Below are 14,729 nucleotides of genomic sequence, written 5' to 3' on the forward strand. Positions count from 1 at the left end.
TTGAGCAGGCAAAACTGGGGACAGCATTCCTCACAGTTTCACATGCACTGCTCCTATTGTCACTCTGTAGGTCTGAATGTGATCTGTATCCCTTGCTGAGTCAAGCACAGACCACAGACATGGAGAGTCCTCTGGCAAATCTGAACTTTCAATGCACTTTAAAGGTGGTATTATGTCCGAATCCTGCAGAAGACAGAGAGGAGCAGAAAGTGTCAGGTTTTACCTCTCTCCTTTCAATCTGGGGAGAGAAAGTAGAAGATAATGTATCCATCACTTCTTCAAAGCCTGAGTGTGAAGAGGGATAGTGTTTTTAGGTAAAACATAGAATCATAAAATTACTTAGATCGAAAAAGACCTCTAGGATCATCAAGTCCAATAAGTAACCCAATGCTGCTGAGCCCACCACTAACCATGTCCCAAAGTGCCACTTCTACACATCTTTTAAAGTCCTCCAGGGATGGTGACTCAGCCACTTCCCTGGGCTGCCTGTTCCAGTGCTTGAAAACCTTTTCAGTAAAGAAAATTTTCCTAAAATACAATTTAAAGCTCTCCTGGCACAATTTACCCTTTCCTCTCATCTTGTCACTTGTTATAAGAGACAAATTGCTACAAGCTCCTTTCAAGTAGTTGTGAAGAGCCATAAGGTCCAGTTTATTGAGAAACACCTTCCTTTTGTGGCACTTCAAGAGGAAGGTGCCAGCTAAACAAGATACATTTTCAATGTGTTTCATGAAGGCTGAGCACTCAAATTTCTTTAAGATATTTCTGTGAGCTCAGGCAAGTCCTTTAAGCACTTGAAACACGGCAAGATCTAAAATGTACATACTAGAGACTAAGCTGTAGATTATTAATAAGATTGTTCTGGAAATTCATCATGCACTTGAAAGGCAATTTTTATAGCCTAATATCTGTCAGTAGCCTGTACCAGCAAGCTCTTTCACTCAGAAGAATCAAGACAGATTTAAAATGATGGAAAGACAATTTATTTTCCTAGGGTTTTCTTGCTTGCCTTTCACTAACTGACAACAAAATCTATAAAATATTTTATCCTCCAAGAAATGTGTTGTGCTAATTTTAGACCAAAGACCTTGTATATTTTGCTCACAAATCCTTGTTGCAGAAACAATTGTTCGAACAGAAAAATATAATAAATTCATATTATAACAATGGCAAAATTTAAACCAAACAGGTTTAACAGGCTTTGCTTCTGGGATTGAAATATAGAGTACAATAATAGAAGTTGTACTTGGCAAAGACTTTAAAAAAGAAACAGAATTGTCTTGGGCCCGTTGCAGCTCTCTGATTCTTCTGTGTGTAAAATATAGTCTAATTTCAGCAAGATTTGACTTTTCTGGTGGAAATTTATTTTTCCTCAATCCAGATAATAAATGTTGTAATGTTCAGCAGGTGGCACCAGCTGCCCATGGCCAGTGCTGGCTCCAGGATGACACCAAGGTGTACTCATGTGCCTTGTGTGAAAATCTGAGTGGTACCCAAAGCCAGGGAAGTGACAGCTCCAACCTCCAGCAGCACTGGATAATGCCCTCCTCACAGTAAGGGAAGCTTATTTTTTTCCTCTCTCCGATACCATCATATTCTTGTGCTTGTATTCTTTCACATTCTTGTGCCTCACCTCTGGAGTTACATAATTTGTGCATATACAAGGCACAAATTTCTCAGCGTTTTACTGACCTGTAGGCACAAAGCTTGTGGCAACTGGGAGTGGGGCTGTGGCCCAGCCTCATCCCCAGTGGGCTCAGCTGTGAGAAGCAGGTGAGCAGCACTGACAGCAATGAGCCATGGAGTGCCCAGGGGCACTGAGCAACCACCAAAGGGCACAGAGGGCACACAGGTGCCATGCATGAACATGAGGGGTATAAAGGGTTGGGCTAAAGAGCAAAAAGGGCAGGTGCTTGAAACCCTCTGATGTGGTGTGACTCTGTATGGGTGAATGCTTAAAGCCTTCTAAAATTATATGATGGATGGTAATCTGTGTATAGTGGCCATCTCAACTGCAGCATGTGCTGCAACACTAACTGCTGGCCAGTGCCAGGGCAATGTGAGATTTGCTGGCAGGAAGGGCAAGGCTGGGCAAGGGGCCATGGGCCGCACCACACCCCACCCCACCCCACCCCACTCTTACCTCCTTTGGTGGACACTGTATCCTCCTGCACAGCCCTTGTGTTAATGAATCTGCTGTAAAAGATCAAGTGAATATGTGAAATAAATTGCTGTAACTGGCTTTGTTATCTCGCCAAAAGTCCCAGCTCTTCAGTGCTTCTCTACTGGCTGCTGTACAAAAGCAGTGAGGAGCCTCAGCTGGGCAGACATGAGGCGCAGCATGGGGAGTGAGCACAGTAGAGCAGAGCCCTTAAAACAAGGGTCAGATACTCCCATATGTGGTTTTGCACGTATTCCCAATGAAAGCCTTGCTGTCTTCTGCTTATAATTATTTTTCACATAAGGAAGAGAAGAGATCCGTTAACGTTACCAGTCCAGACCATATTTATAGATAATACCACTTAATCCTAGATTTGTATCTTATTGTGAAAATGTGATGATTCCCAAAACAGGACATATATACATAATTATTTTCATGACCAAATAACAAATGTCCAGCCAGAATAATACCCCTGGCTGAACAATGTACCCCAGACTCTTCTGAGTTGCCCAACTGATATTTAATTTCTGGATAGAACCAGCCAGCTTTCCCTGGAGAAATGCACTCCAGATTTGCCTGAGCACAGACAGCAGGAGTAGATACAAGGCCTTTGCCCTATGATAGGCAGGGTCTGGATTTGGCTTTGCTTGAAGGGGTAAACAGTGCATGGATGGAGAGTATGAAACCAGAGAAAGCTAAACAAAAATGTTTACTCTTTTTGTAAAGCGACTGGGAGTGCCAGCAGGGCAATAGCTTTAATCAGCTCTTGATACAGAAGTCATTCTGTTAACACAGGGAGTAAGGTTTTAGGCTTATGTAAGTGTTTTATATTTTGCTGTGAAAGCACAGAAAAAAGACGTACTGCACCTCTAACATTTGTTAACATTAAAGAGGGAATCTCACAGTGGTCACAAACCCTGAAGCCACAAGAAAGTTAGAAAGTCATCTTCAATAATGTTGATATGTGCTTCAGTTGATTCTTCAGGTTAATTCCTTTGCGTGTTCCCTGTAGTTAAAAAGCGTTGGCAGTTTTTTATAACTCCCCACCTTTAAAATGGGTTGCCTTAGTTACCATGGCCAGCTTGAGAGACAGCAAATTTAGTACTAATACATTTTCAAATCTCTGCAGTTTCTGTAAAATCTCTGTCATAATCAGCTACAAGATACATTTTTATCATATGTTAGTAAGCATAGTGGCCATGCCTAATCAAGTTAAATAAAGAGAGAAGATTGTCACAGGCCAGAACAATGGCCTTGTGTCATTACCTTAGTGACTATCCTGTGAATATTAGGTGAAATAGTCTGTGGAGTTCCCCTGTAACTGGAAATAAGGTTGGCTTCAAGTGGCTCAGATGTCTGGTGCTTGGAAGCAACGTGATGCAGTCAAGGTCATACTTTCCCCAGGAGGAAATTGATAAGTCTTAAGTTGTCTTTTTGACTGATGATTCAGTATTTCCTCTGGTACTTCAGAAAATCAGAGAAACCAATTAGTATTTTAAAGTTATTTTTTTTTTTTTTCCTAAAGGGTAACTACTATTCATGATAAATGGAGTTAGCAATTGTCTCAAAGGCTGTTGATTTATCTTGGCCTCATCAGCACAGTATTTGGTTTGAGAACACCTCTCTGTGTAACCTGATGTGATGAAAGTAATTTTTCATCTCCACTCTTTTGTTCATCTTTTAAAATTTTAAGTAAGGTGACTTAAAGTTTAGTGACATTTTATATTACTTGTGTAATTTTTTAAAGTTCCTAAAAGCCCTTTAATTACAGAAAGATACTTTCTCTTCTCAAATTAAGGAGTAGGCAGTAAAGGAGCAAGCAGTGCCTGAGAAAGTGGCTGTTTGCAAGCTCAGGGTCTTAGGGGGACAGTGGAGGTACTTGGAGTTCTCCTTTCATTAAAGCATCTCCTTCTCTAAAGAGCATCTGTGGGCTGTGCTGCAGGACTGGAAGTGCTCTGGTCATTTGTACAGACGGAGTGCTTTTATTGTCCTTAAACCTCAGCCTAGGTTGTTATGATCAGCTGAGTGAAGAACAAGAAACTGAAAACTATAAGTTTGTTTATTTATTAAATTTAATTTATTAAATTAGCTGGTTTGTATTTTGCTTCAGCCCCACAGTTTTTACTGCTCAATAAACTGACACTTGATGCTTCTAAACTGCATGTCTCCCTGACTTTGAGATAAATATCTCAAACTCAGTAAGAGTAATGTGAAGGAGGAAAATAATGAATTTACCTTTTATAGCTTTTCCTAGTAGCAAAAGCAACCTTCCAAGTCTTCAAATCACTAAGAGACCATTTTTTTCTTAGAAGCTTCTGTTTTCCTGAAAGATGAGGCTGAGTATATCCTTGTGAAGCTTCACATGGCTGAAATGACTTAATGAATATGTTTTACAAAGCTTTAGATGACAGTGGGAAAAAATAACCAACAAGTCATCCTCAGTCCTTGGTCACAGTTAGGACAAAACCAGGTGGTTTTGCGCATGTAGATTTATATCCCGATGCATGTAATTGTGCAAACTAACCACTGTGTGGTTTTTAATTCATGGTATCAAGAGAGCAGGTTTCTCTTCTCTTCAGCTTCTGCCAGTTTCAGGACTTTCCTTCAGAGCTTTACAAGCGGAAATGCCCTCTGGGGTCAGCCCACTGGTCCACTTGCTCCCAGTGGTGTTGCTGTTTAGGGGGAGGGCATGAGCCCAGGCATTTCCTGCAGTCCTTTCCCCTCAGCATCCACAGCTGTTGTGTTTATGATGTTAGGGAACACATTTATGGGCCCTTTTCTTGAGAATGTACCTAATCCATTTTTGAATCTATTGATACCATCTGCCTTGCAGCCTCTTGAAAGTTCTAGAGATTTACTTCCCACTGTGTACTGAAGCACTTCCTTAAGTGTGTTTCGTAATGATTTATCTTTGCAACATCCCCAGGAAGAAGAGCACAGTCATCCTCATTTGACAGTAGGGAAAGATTAGGAGGGTTGTTTGCAAAAGCACCTGTTAATAGATGTCTGGTGCACAGTTTCTCTAATGTGAGGCATTTGAGTTTTCAGATGCCTGAACTGATTGCTAGCCCAGAGCAGTCATGTGCAATGATTAACAAACAAATGAGGATCATTTGTGGTGTTGTTTGATTTATTGACTGACCCATAATTAAATACTAATTCCATAGCAAAGCAGAGACCAAACTTCATTCTCCCAGTCATGGTCAGCTTCTTTTTCTTGGAGGTTTTTATCTGGCTCGTCATTTGTTATCTTGTGCAACCAGTATCAAGAAAGGGACACAATAAAAGCTGGCATTATTCACTGATGTTCTAGACTTATCCACTGAACAAAGAGTGGCATTTTCCTGATCCAGGAGAAGCTGCAGTGGAAAACACAGTGTAGACCTGTACAATTACAGCCTGTCTGTTAAGGCATGTATAGAATTAATATTGCTAGGAGCGGGGAAAGCCTCTCAGAACGTGTCTTTTAGAAAACATGTCTTACAAGGAATGGTTGAGGGAGCTGAGTCTAGAGGAGCTTTAGGGGGGACCTAATCACTCTCCACAATTACCTGACAGGAGGCTGTAGTGAGGTGGGGATCAGTCTCTTCTGCTGTGCCTGCAGTGAGAAGCCTAGAGGACAATGGCCTCAAACTGAGGCAGGTGAGATTCAGATTACATGTCGGAAAAAAATCTTCCCTGTGGTCTAGGGGTGAGAGTGCTGGATTGATGGTTGGACTTCTTGATCTCAAAGGTCTCTTTCAACCTTGATGATTCTGTGATTCAGTGATTTCCATGATTATTAGTATTTCAGAATCTAAACACCCACAACATCCCCATCAAAATCAAAAGAGGACGAGAAGAGAGTGCCAAGGAAGACGGAAAGCAGCAAGTGCCCAGAACCAACAGGTGGTGTGTGCCCCATGTGGTTCCACATGCAGCCGTGCCGATGGGTCACAGGGTGTCCGCAGCGTCTCGGGAGCGCCCCGGGGTACCGGGCTGGCCGGGAGGGCGGCGCGGCGGGGCGGGGCCGGCCCGGGCGGGCGGAGGAGCCGCGGCGGCGGCGCGGGGCGAGCGCACTCGGCAGGGGCGACCCCGGCGCGGGCTGTCGCCACCCCGGCTCGGGCTGTCGCCATGGCCCCGCGCCCCGCCGCGCTGCCGCGCCTGCTGCTCTCGTCCGCGGCGCGGGCGCTGCTGTGGCTCGGCCCCGTGTACCTGGCGGGGTACCTGGGGCTGAGCGGCAGCTGGGTGCTGCTGGCGCTGGCGCTGTGGCTCTGCTGGGGACTCAACCGGCGGGGGAAGCGCGACCGCCTGGCCGCCGCCTTCGCGCTGCTGGAGGACGAGCGGGAGGCGGTGTGCCGGGGCCTGGCCGCCCGGCACCTGCCCGCCTGGGTGAGTGAGGAGCTCTGCCCCGCATCCCGCCGCGCCGGGGATGCCGCGGGTCCCGGCGGCTCCGGGCGAGGGAGCAGGGCTGAGAGCGGGGTGTCCCGGGGCGAGCACCGAAGGGGTGGCAGGGATGCCTTGGGCCGAGCAGTAGCGTCTTTGATTTTAAGTCTTGCTCAGGAAAGCAAGGATTAAACTAGAAGTTAGGAGATGTGCTGTTAGTGGGTATGTAAAACAGACTGTTATATCACCAGAGACATCTTCCTTCAAATACATGTTGTTGCATTGCAGGTATTTCGTTGTTGAAGATACTTAATTTTACACTTCTCATCCAACAGATTTTTTCCCCTTTAGTGTCATTTGAAAACAAACAAAATATATAAACATTATATTCTCACCCTGCTAAAAACCTAAATATTTAATTGTAAGGAGTCACCTCTGGATGGTAGGGAAGGCCAACCCCTGTTTGTTGTTCACATTTGTTTCTAGTCACTTTGCATTTTAAAGTGAAGAAACTAGAATTTCTGCCTGCCATTTTATTCTGTGTCTTGGGTTATTTATTGGGCAGCTGTGGTTGGCTAATGGAAAGGATGATGAGGTGTTTCGATATTTTTTCTTTTATCATCATTTACTTAGCATTTAAAAATCTGTCAGGGACTGGTAGGGAAATGCTTTTCTTGTAAAGAATGTTGCATGGAGGCATTTATAGTCAGCAAACTTTTATATAGCCTACAGCACTTGGCTCTTCTTAATTCTGTGGGAAATGAAGGCAGCTGGCAGTTCTGAGGAGTGAGGCCAGGGTCTCCTGCCAGGGCTGATGCAGCTCCCTGCACATGTTCCCTTCTGCCAGGCACAGAATTCTGTCTCTGAATGAGGTTTCTGCTTGTTTGTATTGACAGAGCGTAAAAAAAAACCAACAATTCAGGGCATTAATGAATGTGGTGGTGTCAGCTCTTGCCCTGATGCTGTGAGAGCAGTGTTGTGTTTTATCCTCAAGTGCCCTGAATCATTGTAACCAGAAATTGAGCTTCTTAGTCACTGTTGAAAAATCAGGCTTGCCCCCACAGTGCACACAAATTCAAAAAGTTCCACTGGGTTTTGTGGTTGAAAGTTTCAGGCTTCATTATGGTGGTCCATTATTGATTGCCCTGTACTGGGCCTTCACAAGGCTCCACAGAGAGCACTCTGTGCCCCAACCCAGGAGAGGTTTGGGCAAATGGGGAGACTGCAGCAGAGGCCACTGTGATGGTCAGGGGCTGGAGCACCTAGGGTCTGACAATGTTCAGCCTCCTTCAGGAGAAGGGAAGGTTTAAGGGCTACCTCATTTCTATCTCCCACTGCTCAGCATGTGCTCACAGAGCTGGTAGAGTCAGACTCTTTTCATAGGTCTGATTTGTGACTTGTGAATTCTTGGCTCTTACTCCTGGAAGGCAGGATGTAGAACCTAATGATAAAGGGGCTGCATGGTGTGCTTTTAGTTTTTTCTATATTGCCACTTCCTTTCCTTTTGTATGGTGGTAACTGTTGTTCATCAGTTGGGTGTTTGCTTCTACACTCCACTTGTCCTTGATGCTTTTTGACTCCCCAGTTTTAATGTTCCTTCCACCCCCATCCTCTATCGAATCGGCTTCTTCCATGTGCCCATCGTGGAGGCCGATTCTCACCTGATGTCTACTCAGTTTATTCTCTGTGGTGTTGTCTTTTTTATCTTTTATCTTTTGTTTTTGCCTTTCAGTGTTTGTAGACCTTCAGTTGGGAGCTCTAAAACTATCCACCGAGTTCTTCTCTCCTGTCACACAGAGGTGGCAGTAGGAATACAGTTCAAGGGGAGCATGGCTTGGATTTGCAGTGTTGTAATCTTAGGACAGGTTCTGAAGGTGTGAAATGATTGCAGTGTCTTAGGATTCATAAATCTTTGTGTCTTCATGTGGTCTGTAATAAAATGAGGGGGATCCATCTAGTGAAAAGTTAAGAGCGATCATAGATTTTGATGTTGGTTAAAAATTGTTCTCCCTAGGAATTGGCTTCTTTAAATTGGCTCAGGTTCTCCTCAGTCCTGGTATCAGTTGTTAGGAGATATACAGAATGCAGTCTTTCCTTTAGGGGGGATGCTGGGAGGGTTTCCCTAATCTACTTAACCGTCTGTTTTGGTGTATTTGCAGGATTGTTTTGCAGCACCAGTTTCTTGGCTAAAACCAGTCAGTGAGTTTGGAATAGACACATTCTTGTGCTAGACAGTGTATGTGGGCAGGCTGTGCTTCCTCAGGAAACCAGGCTGGAAATCTGCTCATGGCAGGCATGGTCAGATCCATGGCTTGGAAAGTTGAGACCTTCTGACTGCAGCCTTTGCAGCTTTTAGCATAACTTCTGTACAAGTAGGCTGTGCTCAGAGCAGAGGTAGCCAGGCTTCTACCTTCATTCCAGCTCCTGGGGTTGTGGTGACTGCTCTATATTGCTTTTGCCAGTGTTTATCTGACTGCACATGGCAGAATCCAAGTGTGCTGTGTTTCTTCCTGATGTTAAACTCCTTTTACTAGGCAAAATACTACTGGGTACAGAACTGTCCTTTTAAAATGTTGCCTTTTAAGTCCTTGTTCATGGAAAAGCCTTGTTTACACTTCTTTTTTTCCTCCTGTATCAATAGCTAAAAATCCTGGATTTTTGTAAAAAGAAACGAACAAAACACCAAAATCCCCAACAAAACCCAAAACAACCAAACAAACAAGGAAAAAAACCAAACAAACAAAACAAAACCCTGATGGATAGATTGCTGTGTTGTATTTGAACAGAATGGTGCTGTTGTGTCAGACATGGGTTTTGTTGTTGCTGTGATCCTTGCTGTGGTTTGCTCCAGGGCAAGGTACAGTCATGCACAGCTTACACATTTTCTTTACTTGCTAGTAATTGCCCCTTACCTAGCGTTTTTGATCTTCAAAGCTCTTTTCAAATGATAAGTAATTTTTACTGCATTCCTTAAACTTTGGCAAGAAGTATGCCTGTTTTTGTAGATGGGTAAAACTGATTCTGATAGTGGGACTTGCCCAAGGCTATGGGATTAAGTCTTACTCTGTGTTAGTATTAATTTTGGCAGCTCTTGGTGTCTGATTCTGGGCTTAGCAAGAAGTGTTTTGGGCTCCTCCTACCTGTGCTGTACTGATGACAAACTCGGGGTAAGACCTTGCTGGCAGGGCTCCCACTACTGGGAAGGGCCAGAAGTCTGAAATCCAGAGCACATGGTTCAGAAGTATGGAACTACAGATGGTTTTATTTTCAAAACGTATTAGACTATGTTAAATTCTTGGAATAAATGGTTGAGTCAAGAAGAGAGCTTGGTGGTGTCACTGGGCTGAACTAGCCATGTGACATGCTAGCTAGCATTCATGTTATGGGGATAAACCATGGGTAGGAAAGGACTTGCTAGAAGTAAGAGCTTCTGTCTTACTACTCAGTGGATAATGCAGTTGCAACACCTGGATACCAAGCTCTGCTGCCTCACAGAACTGCTCATTTAGTTCATACCATTGAGTGGAGCTGAACTTTGGTATTGAGAACCCACTGAAATTTGGTGGCCTGTCATAAAGGGCAGAAAGCTGGTTTTCACCAGTCATGTCATCAGCCAGTTTTGGTGGTGTTCTCTGCAAGAAGAGCCCATTTAGTGTCAGCCCAGGAGCCCCTGGTGGTCTTTGGTCCCAGCCTTTGAGCTCCAGCAGTGCCATTCCTTCCATCTGTCAGAGGAAACTGAGGCACCAAGTGCCAGCATGGGAGCTGAGTTGCAGACACCTGAATGAGGGGATGTCAGGTGAGGTGGAAATGCATCTGTACATTTGTGTACAAATGTCTGCTATCACAGCATCTGAGGTGTGACACAGTGCAGTGTGATTCATTACAGTTGCTTTGGGGGTTTGCTGTGGGTTGTTGGTGGTTTGGGCACAAATAATAAATTCAATTTTACTTTTTCTTAAGGTGGGTCCACCTACAGCCTCATTCTCCTGGTTTTTGCCTCTTTCCTAATGCCTCTTTGTGCTGTTTCAAGTCTCTAGGAGCCTTGCCTCTAGTGAATAATCCCAGACAACTTTATTGGTTTATAATGCCCCACATTTCTCCCTTGCACATATGGGCTGTGACTTTCTCACTAGGAAGGGGTAGCCTAACTGTTGTCCTGTCCTTTCTTTTGGGTCACATCCCTCTCCTGTCTGTAAGGTGCTCTGAAGAACAAGCTCAGCATGCTGCTTCCATCTCTGCTCTGTCCTTCCTACATCTTATCTCAGGGTGTGACCCAAGTGCTGCAGGATGATGGTGCTTGGCAATTACATTGGAGCTGAGAACCCAGGATTTATGTGACCTGATGGAGAACCTTTAGATGGTGGAAGATGAAAGGCTGGCAGGTGGAGGTCCCCTGCTTCACATAGTCTGCCTCACAGCAAAATGTCAGCATCAGTTTGTGTTGATTGTCCCTTCTGGTGCTGAGTTCTCACTTCATCATGTGAAGGCTGGCATTTCAGTGGACTTCTATTGTCTGTTTTAATGGAAAAGTTGCTATTTAGAGTATCAAAAGAATTTTCTTATAAAGAAAATGGTAATATTACTTTGGGGTTTTTTAATGAGATCATTTAAAGCATTATGTGAGCAAGGAAAATTGGCTTTTCAATCATATATGAAGCTGTATTAAAAAACAGGCTACTGTCCATTCCATCCAAACGTCTCTGAGCACCTCTCTGAAAGCTGATGGACAGTAAGGCTTTGCCTGAAAAGTGTAATTCACAGCTCTTGTAAGAGGAGGTATTGTCCTACCCAATAACTATTATCAGGCTAGATGATAGTCAGATTCCCTTTGTATTCAGGTGCTCTAATGGCTATTCTGAGAAGCTGCTGCAGTGTCCTTCCCTTCTGCAGTAACCTGCTAGCAGTTTGTAACACCAGCTGCAAATACCACATCCATAAGGCTTTAATGTGTGATTGTAGTAAGGTGGTTGTAACTCTTCACTCAGCAGCTTCTTGCTGGGGTCTGAGAGGTCAGTTACTTGAGAGTCGTCTCATACCCAGTTGTCCTGATGGTGATTAAGCAAGTCATCACTTCTTGTTGGCATTTGGTGTGTCCAACTTGAAAACATGATGTATAAGTGACTATTTCATTTTAATTTCTCCCTACCATCTTAAAAAGCTCTGAGAGGTGAAAACACTGGAGTGTTACAGGTGATAGTGTATGCTAATAGGCTTGAACACAGGGCTTCTTTTCCCTGAAACCATTGGCACCATGGTGATATTAGTGGAGAAATGCTGCCACAACCAACAAATTGAGTTTCCGAAGCAGGTGGTTGTTTTCCAAGGTGGGGTGTCCTGGTTGAGGCGAGTGAATCCAGGAAACAGGTCCAGCACAGCTCATGATCTTAAAGGGAAGTAGGTTCTCGTGGCTTCCCAAGGCATGACAAAGAGAAGGATGAGAAATCTAATGCTGCTTTACATCATGAACAGGATGTGACACTTGCTTGAATCATGTAAATGTGCCCAGAGGCATACTGATGCAGCAGTGCACATGGGGTTTTTTGCCTTTTACTATTCTTTACTGGCTTCTTTGAATTTTACAATTTTTCAAGGAGGTAGTAAATTATAAAGAATGAAGGCAGAGGGATCTCAGCTTACTCTAACAATTGTTCCACACTCCATCCTATCTTTTGCATGTGTGGCAGTGTGCTCAAACAGATGGTACGTGGCACTCACTTTGTTTTTCTTTGCATCCAGGTTCATTTCCCTGATGTTGAACGAGTGGAGTGGCTTAACAAGGTGAGGAGCTCTGAACTCCAGCTGGTGAGGCCACCTGCTCTGAGCTGCATCCCTCCCATCCAAATTCTGTGGGACACCTCTGAGAAAGCTATCAAAGTATTAGAGTGCAGTTCAATCGTATCAGTGTCTGTACTGAAGTATGGAGTCACTTAAGTGTGGGGTTGCTACTGAGGTTGAGAGCCAATGTGAGCCTGGTTGATACAAGTTTGACAAATTCAATAACACTTCATTCTGAAACTAAAAAGAAGAGGCAAGTGTTTGTCTGCATATATGGATACATACATGTGTATGGTATTGTTATTATTTTAACAAACATAGTGGTGGCTCCTCTTTCCAGAAAGGTTCCCAGAGAGCACTGAGGCAAATGCTTCCATTAGCAGGTGTGGTCAACCTCTCTAAGCAAAACAGCTGAACTTGCAAATTAGCATCCAGTGACTATCTTCTTTATTGGTGGTTTTTTTTAGCAAATTTTCTTTTTTGTATAAAAGCTCATCTCAATCCTCTCTAAATAAACCTAACTCCAGGGAACACTGTGACACTTCAGAGTAATTAGGGACTATAGTACTTTAGAAATTTAACCGTGGGCTTTGTTGGCTCCTGTGGATAGAAGCGGCCTCTATGGTGCTGAAAACTCACCCTTCCATTCCTGAAAAAGTTCCAGTTCTGAGAAACAGGGATGGATCCTTCCATAAGGATGACTTAAGAGCAGATTTGGTGTTTTAAAAGGACAGATATTAATATCCAGGGTTCTCTAATGGGTGTGTCTTTTTCTCAGCAAAAGGTGTCTTACTCAAAGAATCTTCAGTGTGTTCCTGCTTTTGCTGTTCTTTAGGTGCTTGTACAGGCTTGGCCATATTTTGGAACAATCATGGAAAAAACATTTAAAGAAGTTCTTGAACCAAAAATCAGAGCAAAGAACGTACATCTGAAAACATGCACCTTTACCAAGATCCACTTCGGCGAGAAGGTAGTGGGAATCTCTTGTAACGCTTGTGGTTCACTCTTGTCTGAAAAGTTCAGGTGCAAGGGGAGTGAGATGTTCATCTCTGTAACAGCTTGGCTCCCTCCTCATGTTGATATCAGCATCTTCACCATGAAGGAAGGATCATACAGGAAAAACACACATCTCTTCCCACTTGCTGTCAGTATCCTGGGACTGCAGATAGGAAAAAAAAGGAGCATATCCATATTTATTTATGTTGTACCCTTACAAAAGAAATTTTCAGTGCTCTCTAAGGCTTGCAGGATGGCCTAGGGCTACTTGCAACTAGCCCTGTGTTTGAGGATTTCCAAGGCTGTTCTGTCTTTAAAGAAAAAAAAATTAGTGTTGTATACTCATATTTTACATGCAGTTTTGCAAAGTATTTAATTAATCCTTCTGTATTCAAATTCATCAAAGTGAGTAGGACTTTTCACTTCTGCTTAGCTTGATAGATGTTGACTATGTTGTTTGTGTCTATTTCAGTGCCCTAGAATTAATGGAATAAAAGCCTACACCAAAGAAATTGATAGAAGACAAGTTACCCTGGACCTGCAGATCTGGTAATGTTGCATCATTGATTATGTTGATGGTTCTTAACTTACTGCCTGTGTATGTGTCCTGCTGGACTGGGCATGGTGTACTAAGATTAGCCTAGAATGGTATGAGATAATCTGTCTCCTAGTTGTATGTCCTCAGGAGTTACAGAAGTGAAATGTGCATCAGCCTCTAGACCAGAAATAGCCTGCAGAGCTCTAAGTGTTACCTGCCCTGGCCCATCATTGCTGCCATGGGTATAAGAATGTGTCCCTTGGCTTTGCCATTGATGGCAGTGAGAACCCAAGTTTTCAAACTGTTTCCTTGTTCATCCTTCCCAACATTTCCTGTTCTCAGGAAGGTTCTCAGGTGCTCCATCTATCTTGCCCACTGTGGTTTCTCATTAGTCCAACCTCTCCAGTTCTTCCAGAACTACTTGCACTATTTATTTTTTAATTCCTTCCCCTAGATTACTCCTGTTTTAGTAATCATTTGTTCTATGTGCCATCCAACACATTTGCTTTTTTGATTACAGCTATTCTCTGAGCAGAATACTGCCTCTAGCTCTATTAACAACAACAACAAAATTTGATAAAACATTTAATACCTCCCAGGCTGTTTTGAATGAGCTTGTATGTTTTGTTAACATCAGGGCCATTGCAGAGCTAAACTCTCTCCTGGTTTAGCCCTGGAGAATGGAACTGCTGGGGGAATTACCACTTGCATGCTGCTGTAGCTCTGTAAGTTTAGTGGATGACTTAGCTGCCTAATGTAAGTGGCTTTTCGTGGTAGTGCCAGCAAAAACCTGTGAAATTACAGATGGTCTTGGCAACAGCACAGAGCTCCTCAGAACTGTGCCTGGTGCTTAAATGTGGCAGTGGCTTGGCAGCGTCCCCAGCCCTGGCAGGG

The 14,729-nt window shown here is 43.6% G+C and overlaps 1 protein-coding gene across 2 annotated transcripts in view; it reads left to right on the plus strand.

Moving 5' to 3' along the window:
• Window positions 1-1,450: 1,450 nt before the first annotated feature.
• Window positions 1,451-14,729, plus strand: part of ESYT3 (extended synaptotagmin 3) — a 36,133-nt gene continuing 22,854 nt past the window's right edge. Inside the window, exons 1-4 of one of the 2 annotated variants that reach the window (XM_085584892.1) lie at window positions 1,451-1,553; window positions 12,263-12,304; window positions 13,137-13,271; window positions 13,770-13,846. In XM_085584892.1, the coding sequence (XP_085441018.1) occupies window positions 13,173-13,271; window positions 13,770-13,846 (176 nt within the window). In that variant the 5' untranslated portion in view covers window positions 1,451-1,553; window positions 12,263-12,304; window positions 13,137-13,172. Of the gene's footprint in view, window positions 1,554-6,186; window positions 6,533-12,262; window positions 12,305-13,136; window positions 13,272-13,769; window positions 13,847-14,729 lie in introns of those variants that run through there. The other variant, XM_021548667.4, reaches the window with a different exon arrangement.

This window comes from Lonchura striata, chromosome 7 (assembly GCF_050655825.1).
Source record: "Lonchura striata isolate lonStrDom1 chromosome 7, ASM5065582v1, whole genome shotgun sequence".
Taxonomy (NCBI): Eukaryota; Metazoa; Chordata; class Aves; order Passeriformes; family Estrildidae; genus Lonchura; species Lonchura striata.